The sequence below is a fragment of the Bactrocera oleae genome, chromosome 4 (assembly GCF_042242935.1).
Source record: "Bactrocera oleae isolate idBacOlea1 chromosome 4, idBacOlea1, whole genome shotgun sequence".
Classification (NCBI taxonomy): domain Eukaryota; kingdom Metazoa; phylum Arthropoda; class Insecta; order Diptera; family Tephritidae; genus Bactrocera; species Bactrocera oleae.
This window is the reverse complement of record NC_091538.1, coordinates 62,274,066-62,301,934: the sequence shown is the minus strand read 5'-3', so window position 1 is coordinate 62,301,934 and position 27,869 is coordinate 62,274,066. Positions and strand designations below refer to the sequence as shown.

The following is a 27,869-nucleotide window of genomic DNA, read 5'->3' as shown; positions in this document are numbered from 1 at the left end:
AAATATACTTAAAATATTCGATAAATAATAGCGTGTGAATGCCATTGCGTGTTTTAAAAAATGCAAAATTGAAAAAAAAAAGTCGGCTCTCGAAAATTATATAAACAAATATTCACCAGTTGTGCATAAATTAATAAAAATTGATTGATGTGATTTGTAAAAAAACCAAAAATTTAATGACATCGTAAGCCAAGCTGCGTTAAATATTTATAAGCAACAAGCTTAGTGAAAGTTTAACAAAAATAATTAACAAAGAAATAAAAATCCCATATATTTTTAAACACAAAAAAAATGTCTCGATACAAAATTAAAAATAGTTTATTGCCAATAATATACACGCAAAAGAAATTAATTTTGCTGCTGCAAATAATTTTTGCTGGGCTCTCTGCTGCGCTTACCGTGGATAATCAATTGGTGTCGACGCGAAGTGGTAAGTTTATTAAAAACACATTAAATACATTTATTGTATTTTAATTTCCTAAATCATCCTAACAAGTTCATAAAAATGTTTCAGTTTAATCAAAATTAACAACAAAATTCTATATTTTAATCATCTAAAAAAGCTGTAAACATTGTTAGAACTTAAAGGTGATATTCTAGTCTAGAGACCCGAATTACGAGCGTTTTTTGAAAATTAATAAAAAAAAATGCATTCGATATTTTTACTATAAATTTTTTGTCATATTTTCATTTATATTTGAAGAGTACACCAAATTAATTGCAAAAAAAAATTTTTTTTCACTGCGTTATACCTTCTTCAAGTAGGGGGAGGAGAAAGGTATGTCTCGTCGCCATGTTTTCTCGAAAAATAAAAAAATGTGGATTCTTGATAAGTATGGATGTCGGTATCTCAAGAAATCGATTTTTTCATTAATTTTTTAACTTTGTCGTATTTTTTAAAAATATTGCAAATTTAAATTTTTAATTTTTTGTTGCTGTTGCTGTTGTAGTAGAGAGATATTTAAATCGGCTGATTACAACTTGAAATAGTGTGACAACTGCATCGAAAAAAATAGTTTCGAGAAAAACACGTTTAAAGTTTCGTCATCTGCTGCAAGCGGTTTAGTTGCCACGACACTAAAATGGCTATAACTTCGGAAATAATTTGAATTCTGAAAAATACTTTTAGTGAGATATTTTTGAATATCGAAACTATCGAGTTATGATATATATATTTTTTTTAATTTCTGGACTAGAATACAAACTAAAAGCGTTCCACAAGTTCATAAATACTTCTCATATTTTTGATTGGAATACTAAAATATTCTTAATATATTGAATTCCGATCCATCAAGCTTATTTTTTACTTTCTGTCTACAATTTTCAAAGTACAAGGTGCCTCCTCTTTCTATCTACTCCTTTATTCATAAATGATTTCGGTTTAGAAATCACTTAAGGCGCAATATTGTACCTTGAATCTTAGTCGAACAAAAATAACCAAATTAAATTTTTAAAGTAATTTTATCTATATTAGATACCATCACTTTTTCGGATGTTCACAAATTTCTATCAAAGTGTTTTTGAAAGCTTTGATAACATCGACACATATCGTTACTCTTTTCTGTCGTCGCGACGCCTAACGAAATACTGCCTCTTAACTATTTTAAAAGATATCATCCTTTGATTATCAAAAAAACAAAAATTTAGGTTCTACTCGTCTAAACAATAGAAGTAAGAGGACTTAATTTAGAAATCTTCAATTCATCTAATCTCCAGATAGATAATCATTTTAGAACCGGCTGCGTTTTTTCGATATTTCTTCAGACATAATTTAGAAGAGGTTGTAAATGATTATTGATTTTGTTCAATCCGACGACTTTTTTGTTCAACGAAAAATATATTTGTGAATTTTGACCGAGCATTTCTTTCACCAAAGTAATTCAGTAGATTATTGTAAACTCTCCATAAAGTTAACATAGAAATCATCTCGACTGACTATTGCTATCGAATTTCTAACTTCCAGTGAAAAACGCAATAAAAAAGAATGCATTCATATAAGTGTCCATGAAAATACGAAACCATTTTGTATACACTTAATTCAATTATTTGTTTTTAACAGCTCTGTATTCATTAAATTTGATGTATTTTTAACAACCTCAGCTTAGCAGTGCACACGAACACACAACAGTACTGAACAATTCAGTTCAACAACTTCAATCAACACAAAATATAAGGTGTAAGAGGTGACTGAGATCGTTGTTCATATGTACAAGTATATGTACATTATTTAAACAATATTTGAATAATTTGAATAAAAGCCGAAAAGTAGGAAATTTTGCTGGCAGACTGGTGCGTAGGTTCTGTCGCCATAACAAAAGGAAGTTGTCGGGCTTGACGCAGAGTAATCATTGTTGGTGCGGTAAGGTAATGCGACTATGTGTTAGTTACGCTGTCATTGGCGTTGTTGTTGTTGGCGCTTTTTGTCACCAGCATGGTATTTGGTTGTACTTTTGGCTTTATGTGACCTTATTGAATAATTTATGAGCTGTGGTACAAAAGAGTTAGTATATTATATAACTGATTTATTTGATATGTTCTATTAACGTGCGTTTCAAAAAAATTGTCACTTTAAAAAGTGATTGGATTTTTCAAAATAATCTTCTTTTCGTTTAAGTGTGGTATATAGAAGTTGGAAAGTGACGAGGTTTTAAAAACTTTTAGAACACTTAGTTTTCTCTGTAGTCATCTCTAAGGCGATTTCACGAATTTTGTTATTTGCTTATTGAAAATATGAAAATAATATTTTGAAATATTTTTGTAAATAATTTGCGTTACCAAATACATACAAACTTTTAAATCGAGGATGTCAGCTCCACCGTTTATACTATGCAATCTAAAAACTCAATAACATCGATAAGTTTCAATGAGAACCAAAAGATTATTTTGATTTTTGTCTTTTACTACAAATCTTTATTATCGCCTTCAAAATAGTCTGCTTTTGAGCTAATACAACCATGCCGTTTTTTTTTTTTCGGTTTCGACTGACTCTTGAAATTAAGGGTTTTTGACTAGCATTGACATGCTTAAGACCCAAAACATTAACCAAAATGTGTTGAGTGGATACATGCCAAACCACGATTTTTAAGCACTATTTCTCTAAGATTTCCCATGTTATCGTCATTACCAGCGGTGAATGGGCGACTTACATGAGGCAAGTTTTCGGTAACTTCACGATCTTCACTAAATGTTTTGTGCTACTTTCTGATAAAGAATATAGAGTCCTCAAAACACTTCTGCAAAATTTTTAACTCGTCTGTAAGCGCGATTCTATGGCAAAGATCACCAGACAAAACATTCCGAGTTGTAAACAAAAAGCTGTCATACACAGTAATCCACATAAGGTGATCGAACTTCAGATGAACATAACAAACGGTTGATCCGATCTTGGAAAAAAGATAGTCGATTCGGTTTGCTTGCGTAGGTAGAGTGGTTCAGTCCGAGTCAAATTTGATCCGCTGGTATACATATGAATTCCGCATGAGTCTGTAGGTTTACATGAAAAAATCAACTTAAAAGTTAAAAACACATTTATTTTTTATTCAAGAGACTACTAGTTTATCAAAATGCAAGCTGATATGCATAAGTATATACACGTATATTGGATATTGTTGCAAGCATTAAATAAAGTTAAGCTAATTATATTCTTTCAAGGCAACTTAATAGCTGCTAAGCATAAAAATAGTGTTTAGTTTATTTGAACTAAATTTTGGTGATCTCGAAAGCCTAACCAATGTCTCCTACCACCCCTGCATACATATGAACTGTGCGTAAGCGGTAATGAATAACAATTATCTGCTCATATCGGTTATTTGATCAGTGCGTTTGCAGGCAATTCTGTGACATTGAAAATGGGGGCTCAAGCAAAGACAAAAAAAAAAACCAAAAAAAAAAGATAAATAAATAAAAAGCAACAAAAATATAACATTAAACATAAACACAAGTGTGAATAAAATAACAACAAACACACACTTAAAAACACGCACTTTGCATTGAAAATCAAATCATTCATTCAAAAGTTGTTGTTGCTTTTTTATGTTGCACGCATTCGTCACACACATTTATGTCATTTATGATTGTTGTCACTGTTGTTGTCATTTACACTGTGCACATAAACTGCCGTGGTGTCACACAAGGCGCGCGAGAATTTGCATGTAACACACTCGATATGCTCGTCATGCACCAGAAAGTTGCCATAACAACAACAACAACCAAAAGAAATAATAATAACAGCATAACATAAGCAAGCACCACGGTTGGTGTAATAAAATAATATAACAACAACAATAATACTTGAAAATATTATATGTTAGAACTGTTGCTGTTGCCATTCATTGTCGCTTTAACTGCCGACGCACAGGTTGCTCCAAAAAGTTAATTGCCGTTGCTGGGAGTAAATGAGGCCCAAAATGTATCTACTCCTACCTACAAGACAATTTTGTTTACAAATTAACGGTTTCAGGTTGAAATGTGCGATAATTTTAAGGTTAGCGACAAAGTGTGTATGTGTGCTAAAGCATTTAAATAAATGTTGGTTCAATTATGTATTTAGAAGCTTGCTTTATAAAATAAGAATTTCACTATAATAACCGCCCATTAAAAACCATTCTACCTAAGCTAAGTAATCTACGCTAAGTAATCATAAAACATTGCTGATTATACTCCCTGCATGTAGAAACAAAAATTATTATGGAGAACAGCACCAAAAAACATTTATAGCAAGTATGGAAAGGCTAAGTACGGGTGTAACCGAACATTCTAGCAACTTGCGAGCATCAAATACGGGGAAACTTTTTCAATTAATTAATTTTATAAATATATAAGTTACATATTTACACTGGATGTTAGAATAACGAAAATAATTATATGCGGTATATGAGGGTTTGGGGAATTCGTAGACCAATATCACAGATTTTCGGTATTAAACTATGGTATAGTATGCCCAATATTATCTGTTCAATTAATTCTGTTAAGATATATAAGATATAGGATGACCTATATTTGCAGTATAAAGTCAATCAGAAGTATGAAAAACTTATTTGGTATTTGAGAGATAAGTTCATTATTGAACTGCTTTTTGATTTGAGAGATTGGGGTATTATTGAACCGCTTTTATCAATTTTTGTCATTACCACAAAAAAAGATGACATCTGAGTTTCATTAAGGTACCACACCACTAATATATGCGCGATAAAGTCAACCGGATGTTTTAAAATCCTGATATTAGTTATATGGCGGTTAGGACAAGTTTTAAACCGATTTTATCCATTTTATGCACAAAGATACATTGTTATAAGTAAAATACGCTCTTTTAATTTCAGTAAGATAACTCGCATATTGACCGATATTTGTGGTATAAAGTTAGCCGGAAGTTCGAAAATGTTTCTATTAGGTATATGGGGACTAAGAGAATTCTTGATTTGATTCAACCCAGTTTTGGCACACGGGCATATTGATAATAGTCAAAGATTCTACAAATTGACAGACATTTTCGATAAAGAGTTCGCAATAGGAATTAGGGTTCATATATTCAGTAACTGGGGACTGGAACAATTTTGTTTCGATTTAGATAATTTGTGGTCATAAGCTGGCACACTACAATGTCAGTATTCGTGCAAAGTTTTATTCCGATACATTCATTGGTGCTTTAATTTGTATACTGGAAAGTGTGGGAATGAGATGGAGTTTAAAATTGTATACTCACACTACGACATAAGAATGTCAGAATAATGCTACTTTCCTAATTTGGTTAAAATCAGTCGAAAGGGTCCCGAGATATAGGTTTCCATCTAAATGTAGGCGGTGCCACACCCATCGTCTAATTTTGGCCATAGCTTCTATACAAGTATAGCTCTCGCGTACCATCTCGTATGTAAAATTTCATGTCTCTGGCGTATTTATTTATAGATTTATCACGCTTCAAGTAGTTTTTAATGGATTATTTTCAAATTTGGTGTGCGTCAATCATTTCTAACATACACTTTGAAAATGGACGAAATCGGTTGACAACCACGCCTACTTACCATATAACAAACTTTTAAATTCTATCTGATTCTTTCACCTTACAGAATACAAATCAAACATCAATACAGTTATTAGAGTAAAACTTTCGAAATCAGGCTATAACTTTTCAAAAGTGGATTTTTTACCGAACATATGGGTTAGTCTATGAGGTGTAGTATTGAAATTTGGGGACCACAAAAGCTGTATACTTTTATTATACCAATAGCTACCGAGGCTTGTGAAACGATATTGAGCTTGCAAAACCAAATTTAAATCAAAAATAGTTTTTTATTACAAAAACTACACTATAATCATTTTTATTTCCCTTTCAGACTGCTTTGAGCGTATCGCTTTGGAGGCTATGCTGCCATTTCAGAAGACATTTCGCACCGAAGACACCAACTCGTTGAAGATGTGCAAGGAGAAGTGCATACAGGCCGGTGATAAGTGTCAATCCCTTTCATTTGGGTCAGTTAAATTACAGACGTACACATTTTGCAATCTCATTTGCAAGCATTGCAACATGCAACTTGGGCATATAATGCGTGCTGCATTTTTGATTGTCTCGCTTTTCGAAAATCGATTACTTCATCGAGTTAATTTGCCTCTTTTGTTTCTTATTCCCCAGTGTGCATCGACGCGGAAACGGCACTTGTCAGCTGTCAACAGAAAAATTCAGTTTGTCAGGCGGTCGGCCTAGTGGCATTATTTTCGATCCCGATTTCGATTTGTATGCTCGCAAAACGAACTGTTTCGATCTAAGCGACAATACCATCACAGATACAACAGTTGGTGGCAATGATGAAGATGGCTATGGTGGCTTGTCGCCTACACCCACAATTCAGTTACCCAATCGACCGGTGGATCCAGGCACCACTTTACTGGTCGTTGACCCTACCCCCACCGCAGGCTCAACATTTGCAAATGAACGTCCTTCTACTGGCTACAGCCCCTCGCCATCTCCAACTTATGGCACTACGCCGGGTGTGTATACGGACAGCATTAATCCTACATTGGGCGCTACAACACCGAACGGTGACCGTTTGTATTTTTCCCACGACATTTATCCATTGTATAAGTATCCGACACTTTATGAACCAAATTATCCCGCGCCTAATGACGATGTTTATATACCAGGTGGCTATGCTTCAAATGTGCCAGAGGTACATGATAGCTATCGACCACCTGGTCATAACCCCACTGAAGATACGCAAAGTCCTCCACATGGTCCACCGCGTCCAATCTTTGGTTTAGGTTATGGAAATGGATTTAGTTATGGGCGCCCGGAATCATATGATCCTACAACGACACGACCATATGATCAAAGTTCTCAAGCTGATAGAGATCGTGATCAAAATCGACCTGGCAGCTATACAACTCGTCCTGGTCCATATTCCAGTGATCGTCCAGATCGACCTGGTTCTTATCCAAGTGAAAGACCCAGCCGCCGCCCTGATAGACCCAACTCTTATCCCAATGAACGTCCAGAGAGACCGGAATCATATCCTAACGAGCGTCCCAGTACCTATGCCAATGATCGCCCTGGTCAAACTAACTCTTACCCTAACGGCCGTCCCATTCCAGCTGACACATATTCTAGTGATCGACCAGTTGGTCCACCAAATTCTTATGGTCCCACGCGACCGGAGTACGACCCTACAACGCCTATGACTTATTATACACGTCCTGAATATAATGGTCTCAATAGACGCCCATCATACGAGCAGCGCCCTTCATCTGCGCTACCCACCACAATGTCCAATGGACTGCGGCCACCGGGTGATTTCGTAGATTACACTAATCGGCCGGATGCATCAAATGGCAATGCTTTAAGTACATCAATGCGCCCACCAATACGTGAGCCTGTCGGCTATGGTGGTGGATCGAATGTCGATTATGGTTATGTTAGACGAAATGGTACCGCTGCACGTCCAGATGGTGGCTATGATGGTGATAAGACTATAGCAACTTACTTTAATCCGGAGGACTACCTAAGTGGCAATAAAAGTAAGGATTTCTCAGTAGAGTTAAACATAGAAAATTTTGCAATAAAATTTGTTTCCAGGACGTCCAGGTAATGGATATGATGACCGAGATGACGGAAGCTTTAGCATGGATAAGATGAAAGGTAAGTAATAAATTGAAGAAAATAATTACTTAGTGAATTCTGCGTGAAAATTATTATGATGGACCAGCAACGCTTTAGGGGCTCCATACTTTAAGACTGCTTCAATATTTATCTCATCTATGTTGGCCATGAGGAACGCTGTAAAATGCTTAGATGTGGTTATTGGTGATATATGGAAACCTTTAATGGGAAGCTGTTCGAGTTCTTGCCGATTTGCTAAAATATTGGATGCATAATTTTCACTTCAATGTCAAGTGATGTAGCCTTACCTCGTTTGTTTAGTCTAAATAAAATTCTTGCTTTATCTGTAATTTGTTGTGAGCATCAACATTCAGCCAAGCAAGATATTGGTTTTGACTTCGAAGGCTTAAGATCCAATGACTATGAATTTATATGCAGCTAAGCACTGTCAACTCGGATGAATTTCTCAAAATGTAATGTTGTAAAACAAGAATTCGACTCTGTTCTGTTTATCTCATTATCTTTTCCGTTAATAGTGATAAGAACTGTGAACTCTTCATTTATCTTCCAAAGTGGATTCCCAATGTCTGAAGTTTGAAAAATTTATTATACGGTCTTGGTTATGTTAAAAAATAGTGATCTTCTTTAGGCCTCACGTGAAATCTATCGTTCTAACGTTAGAACGCAAGGAGACTTTGGAATTGGCGATTCTGCTATGATCAAGCATCTATACGGGTCTAACAATGAAGTAACAAATTAGATTGATGCTATTGATAAGATGTGCCTGTCCTCGCTATCAATAGCATCAATCTAATTCATTCTCAGACTCGTCGATTCTTAGCTCTTGGATGAATAAAACGTACTGATATACAAAACAGTGTTCAGATTCTTTGAAGAAAAAGTCGAACAAATATTTATTATTATTATAAAATAGAACTTAATTAAACTAATTTCGAAAATTATATATTCAAAATGCACGACTAAATAGTATATTCATACGACCTCATAAATGCAAAAATTTCCAATTTAACTTTTCGACGTTCAATAGCGAGAAAAAACTTAATTGAATAAAATTACACCCACAAATTAATGTGATAATTTGCAATTTAAACCCTCTAATTCATAACCGTAATAAAGTGATAATTCACATAATTGCAAGACTAACCGTATTATCATACTATTATTAGCGAGATAAAAGTTTTTACTTTCAAAACAAAAAATAATTAGCATGCCAAATTCTATAATCCCTTCTAATCACCAATTTGGCACAACTTGCAGAGTCAAAAACAATAACAAAAACAATGAATTTGCATAAAGAGAATAAATTTAATCGCATTAAATGCAAATTTGGTGCACATTTACCGTAACACATTGTAACTGTGATTGCGTTTGGCACCCGCCAACAACCTTTGATCACTACAAAATGAGGAAAAAATGCAGAATTGCACTTTAGAGATCAAATAAATTGCAAAAATGGTCACTGAACTGACCCACATTGTGTTTTTATTTTTGCCTTCTCATTTCATTTCAACTTCAAAAACTTAGAATATTCGCATCTGATTTGCTGGTGTAACAAATACAATCTATGTAAATATGTAGGGATACTGTATTTATTTACTTGTTGTAACGAGTGATCGACGCGGCGGATTTTACTCACAATGTATATTTGCTTAATGGCGCGCTAGTGGCTAGTTTCCACGGCTACTAATATGGTGCATTCGTAGTAGAAACCTTGCACAATTAGTGGTAACTAGTTCCAGGCTAGTTCGATTCGGACTATGCTTATGTTAGAAAAGAAGCTATAAGACCCTTCACAAGTGAATTTCTTATAGCATAATAGGGTATAAGAAGATCTTTGCTAAAGAGATCCGATCTGAACAAAATTCGGAGATTGTATCGTTGCTTTCAGATCGATATCTCAAAAACTGAGAGACTAGTTCGCGTATATACAGATAGACAGACGGACATTAGGGTATAAGGAAAACAGTTTTTCACGACAAATATATTAATTTAAAGTTTCTCCAATTATATTCTATTTAGATCTATTTCACATAATTTTAATATTTTCACTTTAATTTTTTTGAAAGGTCGCAACTCTAATGAAAATGTCTAACTTAAAGATTTCACGAATTATTCACGTTTTATATCTATATTTAGATATGATATATCTGTGAGCTGGCACCCAAACAAGTCTAATACGGAGAAAGGTAGAAGCTACTGCTATTGGGGTCATACATTCCTTGATTAGTTTTGAACGTACAGTTAGTGAGCTCAAAGCGAGCTCTGAAGGAAGGTGTACTTCGGAGCGGGACATCCACGCTACAGTGGTATGGTTGCCTGAGGCCAGATTTAATAGAGAGCTCAAGACAAAATACTCCACCTGCTACCTCCCTCTTTACTTCTATACATCCGTGAAAACGCCAACCAACGGCTTCGCCCCACCCACAAATCGCTGGCAGGTGTTGGAGCAGAGTAGGAACCGCCAAGAGAAAATTCAGTGATGTAGTGAACTTCATAGATTGTTTGCAATAAAATCGAAGTAGTGTAGAACTTTCGTATGTTCCTGCTGGTACCCTATATACGTCCAGCTAGTTTTAGGCTAACACCAGCTTTCGCTAGAAAGTATGTTTGGAGGTGCAACGTATAAAAGATACTGTGTTCCTTTGTTAGTATTGACTTTGGTGCACAACAGTTGCCGATAAGGGCCGCTCTTTGAACATGCTTTATCTGCTAAGCTAGTGTAGATTTTCCAAGCAACCTCTTTCAGACAACGCCATTATCTTAACTATGCTTCCAAAGAGCCAGAACGCTACCTTTGGTGAGAGGAACCACCTCTTCCCAATGATTTCACAGAATGATTCCTCACTATCTTCTCAATGTTTGACTTCCATGAAAACTTACCATTAAGGATAAACCCCAAGTGCAGAAATTTAAAATACCATAAAATTCTTCAACAGAAATCAAAAGTTTGTGGGAGACACTTGTTTCATGGCAGTCGAAAAATTCAATTAACACTAGCTCTCAACTAGTACCAAAGTAGTTAATTTATCTATAAATGTGCATACATATTTTCCCAACAGTTCGAGTTAGTTAAAATTTATAAACTGTTTTTGTGCTCGAAATGTGTAGAATTTGACTTTTATAATTGCAAAGTAGCTATTAAATAAAAATGCGAATGCGGCAGCTGCCACAGCTACACCCCTGTGTATTCTAAATACATATGTATGTGTGTGTGTGCAGAGCTAAAACCACATTTAAATTACCGGCATTGACTGATTGATCGTTGAAATTACCCGATTGTGAACAATAAAATAAATTCCACTTGTGCATTTTTTGTGCCGATTTTCGAACACAAACTGAAATTTCGAATGCAATTAGAGCGCAAATTTGGGGTTTTGCGGTTCTTAAATTGTTGTTGAAACAATTAAAATTTAAAAATGTTGGCTGCAATGGGAGTAACTAAATAAAATATAGTTGGAATGGTTGCTGAATAGGACACATTTTTGTGATTTTTTAATTAACAGTATGGGGTAGGGGCAAATTATAGTGCTGTGTGGTTACTAGATAGCTGATGAAGTTATTAAAAGTCGCCACGAAATATGTTAATATTGTAAGTGGGTATATAAATACTTAAGTTTTATTTTAAAGTTACATAGATAAAAGTAGTTAGATCAAACTAACTAAAGTTTCGTAGTACGGAAGGAAATAGTTTAAATATTTGAGACTCTAAAGCCGTTCAATTCCTAACTTCGAGCGCACTGGCCTATTGAGTAACCTCTGCAAAATTAAAAACAGCTACTAACCTCACTTCAGTGATGCTGCCATAGGTAGGTAACTCTCGCAGCCTTATAAAATTAAAACGATTAAACACCTCTGAAGCTTTTTCTTGCTTCAATATCATTTTTCACGTTACAATTTTACCTTCAAATTAGTTTTAAAAGTCTAACAAATACCTTATATAAAATTACAAACAAATCATTAAATACCTAAGGTTTTTTCTCCAATTAACATATCTATTCGTAATTACTCAGCAAAATTGTCTTTATAAGCGGAAGTTAATCGCCATAGACCTGTAAACTTTAAGTTGAACTTTTATCTTTGCGATCGCAAAGCAACAATTCAAAATTTCTTAGTCCCAAAACCATGCAGACAAAACACATAAAAATAATCAAACTAGCTGCTCAAGTTGAATGACTCATTCATAGACAAAAACCAACAGCATAACAAAGCACCAAAGCTTTTAGAAAATATGAGCTTTTTATGCCAAATTCAAAAGTGTGCACAAGCCAACTGAGCAACATACAACCGACAACAGCCAACAATGAAATTGCTAAAAAAATTTCTCAAGCAAAAAAAAAAAATTGTTCATGATAATGAAGTTGTTTGCAATTAATCAGTGTCGATTTTTTTTTTCTTAGAACTAAAAGTGAATTAAAACTGTTGGTCACAACATTTGATGATCTTTTGTTATTATTGTTAGTTTTTTTGTTTTAACTAAATAAAAGCGTTTTTATGAGAATTACTGTCTGCATGTGGCGGTTGCTGTATGACTTCATAAACGCTGCGGCGAAAATCATTATGTTCACAAAACATGTGTATGTGTAAAGTTCACATATGAGGCAATAGTGATTAATATTTATTTTGATTAACATATGATTTTGTTCTACCTAAGTCAAGTGTTGACTTCCTTTTTGTTCTGCCTGTGAATATTTTGATTGTGACATCTCGAGTGTGACGATCACGGAAAGCTGGCATGTCGTACTTACATACATATGTACATATGTTTTTTTCATGCCATATGTGGATATTTGAGATGGTTGATAGAATGATCTAACATACTTATATATTGTACATACTTATTATATATACATACAAGTATATTTATATCCATGTGTTGCCTAACAAAATTTATTTCCAAACCAGATTTATATTGGAATGTATGTATGTATAAGTATATATAACGCCGTCATGATATCAAGGGCAAAATTTGGCTGCCTAAAGGAGGTAATAACCATGGCACTCGCCTAAGTAAATATTTCGTATAAAAGCTATTTCCCAGTGATCCACATCATTGTGAAATAATCTTATTTAAAAGCCATTTGAAAATATATAGAATGTAAATACTTATGTATGCTCATACATATACTTGTACATGCATTTAAAAAAAACCTATTCCAACCTAAAATCATCAAACCGAAACATACATATGTATGTATGTATGTATGTTCTACTATGTCTCATCGCTTGTCTTCACATTCGTTCAACCAGCTCTAATTAAAATGTGTTTTAAATTTTTTTTTTATTAATAAAATTCGCATGAAAATTTATATGCCATTAAAATATTTAAATATTTTTAATGATATAATCAAAAGCTCAATTACGTAAACGTGTTGAACTGGGTGAGAATGAAAGAAGAATGAGGTGAACCAATAAAAGTGTTCCAATATTACGAACATGACTGGAATAAAATTAAGTTAAATGATTCCTGAGTTGCATATTGTATTATTTGGGATCAAAAACTTTTCATTCAAATTAAAACTATATTTTCTTATTGATTTTAAGAAAGCATCTTCAATATTAATTTTTATCAATAATATTTCAATACGCCTTCGATAGATTTTAGCTATAAAAGGTTTAATTTTATTATATTGGTTTTAAAACGCTTCCATTTGGTTAAATTTTTGGCTAGATGGCAACTCTAACCTGAAAAAAACTCATGAGGCTGCATTTCAATTTCAATTATGCCTCCTTCAATGCTTTTCTTGGAAAAGTGTTAAATTTTTTGAGTAGGATATCGATCGTTTGGCTCTAAAGTCTTAAATTTTATATCAATCTCTAACGTAATTTTATTATTTTGGATATAGGTTTTTGTGTAGTTTTATTAATATCGTTTGTTTTAAAAGTTAGTAAAGATATAAAAAAGAGTTTTTGTATACTTAGTTAATTAATCAATCACTTATTTGAATTTTTTAGTTGCTATGTACTTCGCATATTATTCTATGTGGAAGTTATCCCATTTTTAAATATTTTTCTATGACTATTTACTGAAAATATTTCAAATTTCAAATTTGGTTTTTAATTGAATACTCAAAATATTGTATTTCATGCTTGATGCCAAAATAAAAAAAAAGAACTTGAAAGTTTTCGAATAATTTTAGGTAAATTTTTGAACAATATTCAAATTTATTTGGAATATTTTTCCACCGAATCATTTAATCTTACAGTTGATCGAATAGTAGTAGAAAGCAGTTATTTTAAAATGTTTTTCTAAGTAGTGTTGCCAAGGTTATGCTATGTATTTGGTGGCACCACAAGGGTGTGCTATATTATGAGCAATTCAAATCGGGTCAGACGATCAATGGGGACCTCTACCGAAAACAATTGATTCATTTGAAAAATGCCATCGCGGAAAAACGACCAGAATATGCGACCAGACACGAATCAATAATTTTTCATCATGACAACGCTCGGTCACATGTTGCAAGGCCAGTTAGATCAATGCAGAATGCCCTCACAGGAGTACGCTTCACTTCAGAACAGGGTATCAGAAATTGGCTCGATTCTTTCTTGACCTCCAAGCCGGAGAAGTTCTTTTGGGATGGGATCCACAAACTGCCAGAAAGATGGGCAAACATTGTAGCTTCCGATGGACAATACTTTGAACATTAAATGTATAACAATTTTTCACAATAAAGTCTTAATTTTCGAAAAAAAACCGCACGAATTAATGCATACACCCAATATGTTCATATTACAAATTGAGATGAACTCCCTTTTTGTGAATACAAGCAAGTTTACTAGTCAGAGCAATTGTAAATAGCACAAATTTAAGGGGATTTATATGATGTAGCCACAAAAATTTTGAAAGCAATGCTACTCGCACTAATGAATACAGCAATTAAATATATGCTCCTCGATTTATGATTATCATTTTCTTTTTTTTTACCTTAAAAATTGAATAACCTATTCCTTTGGTTAACAAAATTTAAAAATATTTTATTCAGTAGTTTTCTTTAAAAAAATTCGCAAAAATCATCTTTTTTAGATGGTAGCCCTTAATCACAAGAATTAAATTCGTTGAAATCATAGCCATTACTTGAAAACATTTAATATTGTATGGAGCTTGATAGTTCTATATAATTTAAAAAACTAGTTGACCAACCTAAATAACCTCTTATCAGAAAACGGCTTCTACGTTAATAAAATTTTAATAAATCGAACTTAAAAGTCTCCAAAATAATAAAATTGATTTTAAAAGTTACTTACAATATTCCTAAATATTATAACGGAGTTCGAATTCCTCAAGCAATTTTTTTTATGACGACTTTTAATTAAAATTTATAATTGTAAAAGAATCATTAATTCATAAAATATATAACACCACGAACTAAATGAATAAGTGAAGTATTTTCCATTTCATAAATGACATTCCCCTAAGCAATTACCAATCTACAATCAAAAAGTAAGAAATGCTTGAGTTGCAATCCACATTGCTCATAAATACGCCCTCACTGCCTTGCGTCGAAACAAAAGACTTAAGCCACGAACCTAAGCACTTTTTTGTTTTTTCGTTGCTTCAGTGCTTTTTCACAGTTTATTTCCAAGCAAACGTCATATCTTATATGAATTCCTGCAATTACTCACGCCTATGAGCAAAATAATAACAACAAAAAGTCATAGACCTCAAACCGAGCAAAGTCGCTTATTTATTGCCAAACAGGATGCGTATACGCACAGGTGCCCCGCCAAGGTAAATCCATATAATAATCAAACGCATGAGTGAGTGACGCTAAAACAACATAAAGCACACTACACCGTTGACTTTGATGACGAAATAGCGGGAGGCATACATGCATTAATGCACGAAGGTTCTAAAATGTTGCCAAGCGAAGCCTCTAAGTTAAAGTGTGAGCACGTAGGTGGAGGAGAAAAATCTGCAACAAGAATGCAAAAAAATTTCTTGTTTTTACTTGTTATAAATGAGAAATCAATGTTTCACCGACTGTAATGAAAAAAATGCACAACATCCACACGTAAAGTGTACATATGTATGTGCTTGTTGTATTGCTTTTGCGCAAGCGCAATATTGTATGCAAATTAACTGCAATGCAAGCAGACAAGAACGTTTGCTGACCATCACTGCCACTGCCAAATGGCCAGAAAACTGATGGAAAACATTCAGTGCACTTGTTTGTTTTTTGTTTTTTTGTTTTTGCTACGCAAAGCAAAGGTTGTAAAGTGGAAAATCTGTCTGCCATCAAGGGAACGCCCGCAGCTAGCGTTTCTTGTAATGTTGTTGCACTTTTGTTAGTAAGATTTTCTTCTTCTTTGAACTCTAACGGAAGTGACACTCTGCGGCTGCTGCCATTTAGTTATTTGTTGTTTTGTCGGTTGCCAATTCTTGTTTATGTCTAGGTTGTTGTGCTGCTGCTTGTTCGAGCATTTTTTGTTCTACCTTGTTGGTGGTCTTACACACGTGTCTACGATGTAAAAATATTTTCTGCTAGTCATATTCATGTTCTAAGTGTCTGCCGCTCTACCGCCACTGCCACTTTTTCGCATATGCTTGTTCTTCTACATTCATGCATCAAATTATGACAGTTGCATTGCGCTTTTGATAGATTTATCTTTTCGACAATTTGACTTGTGTTTGAGAATTTCAACATTTCCCAAAGCGGTATTTATTTAAATATTGCTGTAGTGTTGTAATTTTCCGCGCAATAACGCAGTTAGCAAGGCAAGTTCGTTGCTTAAGTCTTTTGTTTTGATCTCACGGAAGTGTAGCCTCACTGCGATTCTCAATCTAAAAATGTCCAAAAAGTAGACAAATGTCATTGTTTATAGCATTTCTAAGCAATTTTTTTTATATTTCAATAATTTTCTTCTCTTGGCAGTCGTTTTCCAGCAATCTTTTCAGAGCAATTTGTAAATAAAAGCGTTCTGCAAATTAGTTTGTAGCACTGTAATTGTCTTATTGTGCAAATTTAATTAATTTTTATTGTTGCATGATAGCTGCTTTTCAATTAGCAAATAATTTTTATATTTAAATTGTGAATTTTCATTTTAATGTCAATAAATTTTATTTTATCTCGACTTTAATTATCACACGCACTTTTGTTTGTCGCTCATTCTTTGCCTGCTCGCTTTTATACTGTTTCTTCTAATTGTTCTTAAGCTTCGTGGCCATATTTTCTTTGTGCAAAAGCAGTTTTCAGCACCTTGTTGTTTGCATTGTTTACTTTGCTTCGTTGTTGTTTATTGTATTTGTTATTGCCTTTGTTGTTTCCCTGTCGCAGTTTTTACTGTTGTTCTTCTTCAGTTTGGCGTTAGGCTGTCAAGCTGTGGCTCATTAACTGCGGCTGAGACTTCCTGTTCGGTTGCGTCTTTTACTTTGAACAAACTACATATGTGTACAACAACAACAGCTATGGAATTTAAAAGCTCATGTAGCCATAAGAAAGCTTAGCAGCTTTCTTAAAGTATACTTATTTCTTGTAGTGTACAGTAAACAAATTTTGATGCCATGACCTGGACGATCTTCAGTTCCTTCTCTTCATATCTAGCTAATATTTAAGTTTTGGAATATTGAGAATTCAGAATTAGGAAAAAGACACATGCAGCAAAATCTCGCGAAAAAAGTGATCTTTAGATACATTTTTATTGTGTTCCTTAGCCAAGTGTTCTCTACTCTATGCGCTCTTTGTATAATATCTGGTATAACACCTGGCAATCATAACACTAGTTTACAGTAATTTTGCGACTGTAATGTTGAAGAGGTCGTTTCTTACTAATTTTGGGTTGCTAAAACCGAAAATGATAGTAAAACTGTCATAACACGTAGGATTTTTTGTGTTGTAGTCAAGGGGTGTAGGGGTCAAACCACCACCATTTACTAAAATGCCAAAAATAGCTGTACATGATGGATTTTTCGAACTCAAATTCGTAAACAGGACACCCCAAATACCCCCACAGAGCTCTTAGCACATCAGTCGCAAAATTTTCCTTCACATTTTTTGAGTAGTGTCAGTCAAATTTGATTAGATGGTACAAATTTACGAGTCGATTATTTAATAATAATACGCCCTCACTGCCTTTATAAAATAAAATAATTTTTTAAACCTACACCTATGCGGTATAACACATAAATACTAAAACAAATTGCCCAACTAAGGATGTCGACCTCAAGAAAACGTCTTTTGAGAATATTATAATTTAGATGATACGGTAGGTCAAATAAGGTTTAGGGCTTTTCGCTATATTTTCATGTTACCTATTTGCAAATAACCTTCCGAATCGCTCAATTCTTTTCTCAACCTAACATGCAACCCTGCTTATTTTGTGATAAAATAAAAAATACAAATATTTTACGATGTACGAAAAGTTAGAAAAATTAAGGAAAAAGCCGAAAAAACAAGAAAAAACGTTAACTTCAGTTGCGCCGAAGCTATAATACCCTTCACAAATACAAAGGCCCCTTACAAGAACTTGATTAGGAACGTTCAATTTGTATGGCAGCTATATGATATAGTGATCTGATCTGACCAATTTCTGTGGAGAATAATTTGTTGCCTTAGGCAATAACTCGTGCCTAATTTCGTGAAGATACCTCGTCAAAAAAAATTTTTTCCATGCAAGCACTTTACTCCGATCGTTCAGTTAATATGTCAGCTATATGCTATAGTCATCTGATCTATACAATTTCTTCGAAGATTAGATTAATGCTTTAAATAATAATACATGCCAAATTTCATGAAGATACCTCTTCAAATGAAAGAGTTTTCCATACAAACACTTGATTCCGATTGTTCAGTATCGGCCGTTCCGACAAATGAGCAGCTTCTTGGTAAGAAAAAGACTTGTTCAAAATTTCAGATCGATATCTCAAAAACTGAGGAACTAGTTCGCGTATATACAGACAGACAGACGGACAGACGGACGGACGGACAGACATACGGACATGGCTAAATCAACTCAGCTCGTCACGGTGATCATTTATATATATACTTTATATGGGCTCCGACGTTACCTTCTGGGTGTTACAAACTTCGTGGCAAACTTAATATACCCTGTTCAGGGTATAAAAATCAATAGGAATTTGTGTATTGAATCATATAGCACACATCAGGTTGCACAATCTTTTCTGAGTTGATGCTGATATGATATTATAACTGATTACAAACTCATCACCTAACGAATATACTATTCACTTGGTTATGTGAAAAGAAATCCCCAAAGTGCGATTATACTTGAAAGCTGCATAGAATTTTCTCACACACACACGTACACCCATATGCACACAACACACGTATATATATACAAATATGTTTATAATAGCGCAGCAAAATTCGCTTGCCACAAATTGGTGGGGGAGTTGTAAAAGCTTTGCGGCAGCGCCACAATTCAGCTGCGCTGCTGGAACAGCAGAACTGAAAATCGTGTGATATAAAAACAAGATGCGCAACGCCAAAAGCGTTCAGTTGGCGGCGTGAGATACGCATTTGCGCATCTGTAAAATTAGCAAAATATTCTCCAAAAAGAATTAACGGACATAAAACCTCAAAAAATATAGAATTTTAAAGAAATTACAATAAGAGCGGAAAATTGCAATTTAAATATAAATTTTTAGGAAGTTGAAGAAGGAAATTAATTGTAAATAATTTTGTATACGCGTCTAAGCACAAGTTTAAAATTGAATTAGCATAATTGAGTGGCAGCAACAACAAAAAAGCAAGCATACAAATATCAAAAAGTGTGGAGAGTTCATAAATTGTGTTGTGACAAGAAGAAGGTGCGTGTGATTTCGGCAAAAAGGCGCGTATTAGCGCGATGGTCTAAATACTCAGCCCATGTTACGGTTAATGCACGCCAGCCGCGCATATACATGCACACATACATATGTGTGCCTCATCATTTTTAGCATATTTTTTGGGTGCGCATTAAGTGTATGAAAATTGAAAAATTTTGTAATTTGCATAACAATCGATTGGCGCGGTGACCGGCACAAGGATAACGCTGCACGCAACCGCACAAATTGCCAGCGCTGAACAATAAATAATACAAATTAGAAAAAAATATACATACATATTCAAAATATTTATACAAAGCGTAATAAAAGTATCAAATAAAACAATTTATTAGCCAATTGTGCTTGTGGCTGCGACAAATGAAGATTCACATGTGGCTTGCGGCACGGCGGCGTTTACCGCACCACGAACGCGCTGTGACATCGAGTGCCTAATGTGTTTGACATTCAAATTTTTTTATTTTAAATTCTTGCTTTTGTTTTTGTGCTGAATGCTGTTCACATATGTATAAACAGCGATTTATTGTGTGTGGGCTGGAGTGAAAAATGCGCGTGCTTACGTAATTGTGGAAAACTCAATTCAACATAAACTTGATGAAAAAAAAATTTTCAAATAAAATTAAAAAATAAAAATAGGCACAAAAAATATAAATACAACAAGTAGGCAGAAAAATAAATAAAACAAACTAAAATAGCAACCAAATAAATAAAAGAAAGAAAAATAGCAACAAAAAACCAAATAAAAACTACAAACAAACAATTCTTCTCTTTACTGCTGTGAGTTCTAAGCTGTGCGTTGCATTATTGTTGTGTGCCTTACACCCAATTTTCGATTACATTAGATAGCGCATTACAATTGTTGGTATTTTGTACTTTTTTTCCGCGCCGCATGTGTGATTTTTTGTTGTTGCTGTTCGTCACATACTAGTTAAATTAGTCGCTAAGCTTAAGCATCAAATAACACGCACATCGATTGCCGCTGCCACTGCTACAAGCACACATACAAATATACGTAAACTGTCTATAAATTGAAAATTTTTCGCGCTCAATTCGTCTACACACCGTCGCTGGCGATTTAGTGCAAAAGTATTGTCGTCAGAATGCGGTTGCGTGTTGGTTGTGTTGCTGCATGGCTGTTATTGGCCTACTGCAGTGTGACAGGTGTTGTGCGTGTTGCAGCACATGGATACACCACCAGCGGCAGTGGTGGCAGCACCATCATAATTGTCGAGGATGCAAAAGGTAGGGGATTAAAGGAGTAAAACAAAAAAATTCAATTTGTATAAATTCTCACAGAGAAGCAGAGAGGCTCTAAAATTGTTTTAAAACAAGAAAAACGTCCACTTCGGTTGCACTGAAGCTATAATATTCTCGACATATACAAAAGGTTCCTTAAAGAACTTGATTTTTATAAAAACATGTGCGAACATAGCTTCTTTAAGAGCGGAATTGAACCATAAATCAGTCTATTGGTATTCATTTGATTCTGGCGTCACCTAGCGGATAAAACTAAATACACCTCTCTTCCCCCGAAAAAAAATGGTTATGAATTTAAATAATAGCCATAAATACGATTTTTTTTTCACAGATGTTAATAAACAGAAACCAAAGAGGCTTTAGTTTCTGTTTATTAACATTTGTTAAGTAGATTTTGGGTCTACAATATAAATAAACTCCAAATGTTATACTAAATATTAAATATTCCTGACCAGCCTTTAGAAATATAGATAGTATATGGTGTACAAAACATTTGCATTACCGTTGAAAGTGAAATTTATTACACACAATAATTAAGGGCATTAAGGGCAGTGCTAACTAATGAGTACATTTTTCTTAACTGATTGAAATTTATGGCGTCAACATATCAGTATACATAGAACTGGGTCAAACAATTATTTATAGTTTTAGTAAAATGAGTGAATTTCGGAAAAGTACTTTCAAAAGTACAAATATATAGTATATGTACATAGGTATATAGACAGGTCAATGACTATGAAAAAAAATCAAATTAGATCAATGAAATCATACAAAATGTTAATAACTTTTCATATATTTTTTTAAATTTGAAGATTTATCTTAGAAAAAACATGAAAATAAAAACAATGTACAATAACATTACTCACAGTATTATCCATCTAAAGCTAAAAGATTTTCCCAACTCTCTGGCCAGAACAAATGGTAATCAAAAGGACAAGGTCTGGACTATATGGCGGGTTAGGTCAAACTTCACAGCCGTTGTTTTCCAAATAGTTTTTAAGCGGTCTTGCAACATGAGGCCGAGTGTTTTCATGATTGCAAATTATTGACTCGTGTCTAGGCGCGAATTTCGGGTGTTTTTCGGCAATTGCTCTCTTTAATTTGATAAGTTCTTGTCGGTAGCGTTTTCCGTAATGGCTTTAGAAGCGTGCTTTTCTAATCCCACCAAATACAGAGCATTACCTTGACTTTGCCGTTGATTCTTGTGGTTGTCCAGGCTTTACATATGATTTTTCAAATTCTTGTTATTGAATGTATTCAGCTGCTATGTAAGGTTTTGAAATGGCTGCTTGAGCAATCGCAAAAATTTTGAGAGCTTTTCTTGTGTTTAGACACCTCAATGAGAGTAGCAAAAGTGCTAATTGGTACAAACGCATGCAAAAGTATATGGATCTTAATGGAGAATATTTTTAAAAACAAGAAAGCAACGAATTTTGTTACAATAATAGCAACAAGCTAATTTTAATGATATAAAACTTTTTCTACAATAACTGTAAAGCTAAAAAGTTCTTTTTAATAAATGGTTAGAAAATTGGAGCGTTTTTTACCCTTACATTTCTTTCTTTGTAAAAAAAACGAATCTTGTTAGGTCAAAAGCATTTGACACAACGGTCATTGTACTTGGAATGGCTTTATAATAGGAGGAATTAAGTAGTGACCTTAAAAATGCGTGTCGAAAAGCGAGTAATTTTTATAATTTTCATATTTCCGCACCGGCGGTTGGTAGCAATACCTTAAAGAAGAATATACATTTTTCTGACTAATGTTGTAAAACAACAATAGCAACAAATTTAAACGCATTCGAGCGGGTGAATATAGAGAAGCCACACTTGGCAAGCAACGGATGCGCGAAAAATAAAAAAATACTTGACTTAGCTGTGCATATATTTACTGTAAGCAAGGCATATCCGCGAAATAACTACAACAACGCTTGCAAAGAGTAATATTTTTCTTTAGTAACTGCGAATTTTCATTTCATCTGAAATAATTTTTGCTTAGTGGAAAAAACGTCTAGTCATGCTTTGTCTATTACACAGATCTAATCATAAAATATTTATCTACAAACATACTCAATACTATTTAGTTTGGCGCCATAATGTGGATATGTTTGTGTGTAGGAGTGTTTCGTAGCCCAAAATGCGTTGAATCAAAAGGGAAATAATTTAAAGCGTTGTATTGGAAAATCTGCAATTGTTTGGGCTTAACGCTACCTTTGTTGTCAGGTTGTTGTTGCTGTCAGCACACATAGGTGGCATTAACAATCAAATATTTCATGCTAACGTATGACCTTCGCGTTACGCTTGTGACCACCATAGATTAAACGTGTTGTACACGCAAGCGTCATGTTCCAACAGCATCAATAAATTTGTATTCCCCCACCGCATGTAGCGCCAACTTGCCACTAAGAGGATTTTTACAAAAATTTATATGTATAAAATTTCGTCCACTTAACTCTTCCTAACATTATTTTTCTCCTCAAATTGCAGCCTGCTTCAGACGCGTCTTGGCCGGCAAACGTATTTCTCCACGCTTTGTACGAAGGACATTCGCCTGCGAACGTGTCGAGGATTGTATGCGTCAGTGCGGCATTGAAAAGCGTTTTATGTGCGAAGGTTTCAACTATCGACTCGATCCGTCCGGTCATGGTCAGGGCGATTGTGAACTTATCGAAATACCATTGGCGCAAATTGATTTGTACTCAAGTTCGAGTCAACGTGACTCGAATTTGCTGCGACATCCCGATTATGATTACTATGAACGTGATCGTAATGCACCGCCCAGCTGTAGACGTACGCCATGTCGTGAGTGTTCGAAGGGTGGCACACTCAGTAGTCCACCGTTGTATTTGAAACCAAGCGGTTGGAGTGATAAGCCGCCGTATCGTGAGGAGCATCATTATTTACCTTCACCGCCAAGCGCTAGTGGTTATGGCAGCGATGAACATCGTTATCACCCACCGAGCAGCACTGCCATTGATCACTATCATCCGTCGGGACCACCGCCACCATCTTCATCTATTTCGTATGATCATCGGCCACCACCACCATCATCTTCGTCAGAGTATCACCATTCAAGCGCATTTGAGTACTCCTCACATGATTCATCCTATTTTGAGCACACGCCACCGAGTGGTTATGGTAGTAGCGGCACCGGTTCTGGACCTGTAGATCGTTACGACTACATACGTCCGGAGGAGCATCATCGTTATCGTCCTGACAGACCAGATCGTTGGGAGAGTATACCAAGCAGTGCTGGTTATGATAGCGCACATTATCGTCCCAGACCGGAAGGTGATCGATTTCGTCCACCTTATAGACCAGGCCCTGACTACTCGCCATATCGTCCCGGCTCGCATGAACTAAGCGGTCCATCTGGACCACCAGACTCGTATAGACCGGGGCTACCTCCACCGCCACAACCATCGACACATAATTATTTGGATCGTGATGGACCCCCACCTAGCAGTTACAAAGGTTCTTCAAAATTTGTGCCCTACCTGATAGGCCAGAAGAAAGACTGGGGCAGTTACGGTGGTAGCTATGGTGGCAGCTATAACAAACAATCATCATATTGGGGTTTGAATGAGCATAATCGTCGTAGAGATCCACTCGATTTTAATTACTTTGAGTTAGGTGGTTCAAGACCTGGCTCACAACGCGAACCGAACTCGGTGCTGAGTTATCCTGGTTCCAGTTACGGCGGATTTGGTTCAGAAGGTTTTAGAGATCGTCATGATTACAGACATTCGTGGACAAGGCGACCGGGTCCTGATGGTACGTTGAGTTTCAATACAATTATGACCACATAAATTATTTGTTTACACTCCATTTACTTTTATAGAATGCTCGGCAAAGATTGGTGAAGGTTTTCGCTTACACAAAACCGCTATAAAACATTCCACCACTGTGCCAACACTTGTGGAGTGTGAACAATTGTGTTCGGGACAGGACGGTTTCATCTGTCACACCTATAGTTACCGTTACAATCAAGCCGGCCGAGATAATTGCATGTTGTGCGATCGACCCATCAATTCTTTGGATTATTACGTAGACATTGAACCTGACCGCGATTATGATATATATTCGATGTCCGATGATTTAGATGTATGTCGAAATCCATCACGCAGCGATGACCCTGGCCACTATGACACAAGACCGGGCACCGCGCTCACAGATCCGCGTAATGCTCGTATGTATTTCAGGGAGTTTATGGTTTTTACATATAAGAAGTTCTATACTTCCTTTCTTCCATAGAGTGTTTCTTCCGTGCCATCGATGCAACACGCTTCTACAAGTCGATTGTCCGCGACTCGTTGACCGTGCGTTCGGTCGGTGAATGCGAAATGGAATGTATTAAATCGGTCAAATTCACTTGTCGCGCCTTTGCCTATCGCTACGGTCAGCAGCGTCATGCCAGCGTCATTGATAACTGTCAACTGAGTGATTGGCCGGTGCGTGACATGGACAAGGGGCGACATCTCATTCAAGATGCGGCCTTCGATGTGTTTGAGCGCGCTAGCTACGGACATGGTTGTGAAATACAACCGATCGTGGATGACAAACATAAGAAATGTTAGTACGACTTTTCCTCTCTCTCTTTCTCTCCGAAGTAATCATAACTAATTTTTTTTAATATTTTTATATTTTTAGCGGTGTGTTATTTGGGTTATGGTTCACCGGCGAAGCTCCTCTCAACAGCTATTAAGAAAGTTATATCCGTACCTTCTGAGCTTGCATGTAAAAAAGAATGTATTCGTTATCGGGAAACCACATCCTTCAAGTGTTACTCCTTCAGTTATGGGTAAGTTTTGGCATAGACTATCAATTGACTCGAAAATTTTGAGAAACTACAAGTAGTAATGCATTTTTATGAGAGCTATTTCTTTGGTAAATTCTTAAATTGCTATTGTGATTTTGCTTATGGCTTTTTTCGTCAGAAACTGTTAGCTTAATAATTTATATCCTTTTTCCACTGCTAGCTCTCGTGCCACTTCCTACAACTGTGAACTCTCCGATCTTGATCAAACCGAACTGAAATTGAATGTACATTACACACACACAGATGATCGCGATTATTGGCTCTTTGCTTGGAATCCCTTTGATTGGACTTGTCGTGATAAAGTAAACACAATCGGTGGATCTCGTGTGAATAACGACCGGCGTATGGATATATTCCGTGAACCGGGTAAACTGAAAATTCTAACCTGTTGCACCTCAGTACTAGTGTAAATAACAACTAGTTGCAGTTGTAAGGAATACAAATACATATATAATGAAGAAATAAAATCGATTAAATTACTAAACTAAAATATACAAAGCGAAATACGAAAAATGTAGCAACTTTCTGTAAAATGGTTTAATTTTGGTAGTGTAAAGCAAACACACAAAAAAGCATTGAGTATGTTATATGGTAATTAAGTAAAATAGCATGTAAAATATAAAGAAAATAATTCCCCGATAGTGTCCTTGTAAGCTAGAAAAATGACTAAAAACAATTAACGATTTGTGTAAATAAGTACTGACCCTAAAATTTAACTCATATTACCCCATTATCTACCTTGCCTATACGTCGCTTGTTTTTGTATACATAAATGTATTATATGTGACACCCTAACCATTTAGTACCAGATTCCAAATAAATATAAATAATATTGCTATTACCTGGTATTGGTCCATCTAACAAATAATCACCTTCAATACACAATATTGATTTCTCAACAACAAAAAACTTCTTCAACCTAAAAACTTTAGGAGATGTCGCCTGGCGTCATTATACCGTCACCGGTAAGGCGTGTCGCTCGAGCAGTCCGTGTGAAAAGAATCTCGTAACTGGTTTCTACTCGTGTGAAATCGAGGGTGGTGAGATTGGCTCGTGGGATTACTGCTGCAAGGCTGAACACCCCTGTGGCTACTCGCAGGGGTTCGATTATCCATGGTTAGTTGCAGAATATAATAATTAAAATGTGCAATAAACTATACATTCGCAAACACTAACTAATTTTACTTCAACCATCAGGTGTTTTGTGGGCGATGAAGCCGATCAGTGGCGCAAATGCAGTGATCGCTATTATCCAGGCAACAAAACGTCAACAGTAACACACTCCAGCTTTAAGTTCGCATCTCTAAAAGGAGACAAGAAGAAGCATACTCTTGACAGCAGCACATCAACCAATGAATATCAAAGACCGCCACGACCCGGTGGCTTGCAGAGTTTGAACGATTTTACCGCCGCGCGCCTATGGCCTGTTACATATCTTTACAGTGAAGGGCCACCTAATTCCACTGAGTTTAGTAATTTTGTCGATTGCAATAAGGAATCATGCTAGCGCAGCGCAAATCAATTGGCTTGCGATCCAAAAAACAAAACTATATATATATTTTAACTTCTAGTTGAGTTAGTTACTTATAGTATTTGTATTTTTGTACTCAAAAAATAACAATGATAACAAAAACATGATTAAGAAAAAAATAAAATGTGATTTGCTAAGAGATTCGAAATTTTGAAATGCCAGTTATTGCATTTTTTCGAAAAAATTTTAGTTACAAAAAGTAAAATAATTTAAATTGCTCCCCGTAGATCTAACCATAGACAATCGGCTAGCACTAAAATGTACTATTAATAATACTAAGTTTAAAACAAGTATTGAAATGTCGCTTCCAATGTAGTTTTGTATTTATTTAACGTAAAATAAAAGTGTATTAATCTCAAATTGGGTGTTAA

The 27,869-nt window shown here is 35.2% G+C and overlaps 1 protein-coding gene across 2 annotated transcripts; it reads left to right on the top strand.

The window, feature by feature from the left end:
• Nucleotides 1–276: 276 nt before the first annotated feature.
• On the top strand, nt 277–27,869 carry LOC106621770 (uncharacterized). Of its 2 annotated transcripts, XM_070108089.1 has the most exons (11): nt 277–430; nt 6,333–6,468; nt 6,629–8,007; nt 8,066–8,128; nt 23,636–24,922; nt 24,990–25,337; nt 25,403–25,720; nt 25,799–25,949; nt 26,128–26,333; nt 26,900–27,083; nt 27,165–27,869. In XM_070108089.1, exons 1-11 carry the CDS (start codon nt 292–294, stop codon nt 27,472–27,474), a joined length of 4,521 nt encoding a protein of 1,506 aa, XP_069964190.1. In that variant the 5' UTR covers nt 277–291; the 3' UTR covers nt 27,475–27,869. The 2 variants fall into 2 exon arrangements, with proteins under 2 accessions (XP_069964190.1, XP_036220735.2); XM_036364842.2 differs by lacking the exons at nt 277–430; nt 6,333–6,468; nt 6,629–8,007; nt 8,066–8,128 and adding an exon at nt 19,556–21,134.

Bases quoted from the DNA above. Each gene is read 5' to 3' on its own strand.
- LOC106621770 (XM_070108089.1), top strand. From the start codon at position 292: ATGTCTCGATACAAAATTAAAAATAGTTTATTGCCAATAATATACACG. The intron at 24,923-24,989 runs GTACGTTGAGTT...TTACTTTTATAG, and splicing joins AAGGCGACCGGGTCCTGATG to AATGCTCGGCAAAGATTGGT. The intron at 25,950-26,127 runs GTAAGTTTTGGC...TTCCACTGCTAG, and splicing joins TGTTACTCCTTCAGTTATGG to CTCTCGTGCCACTTCCTACA.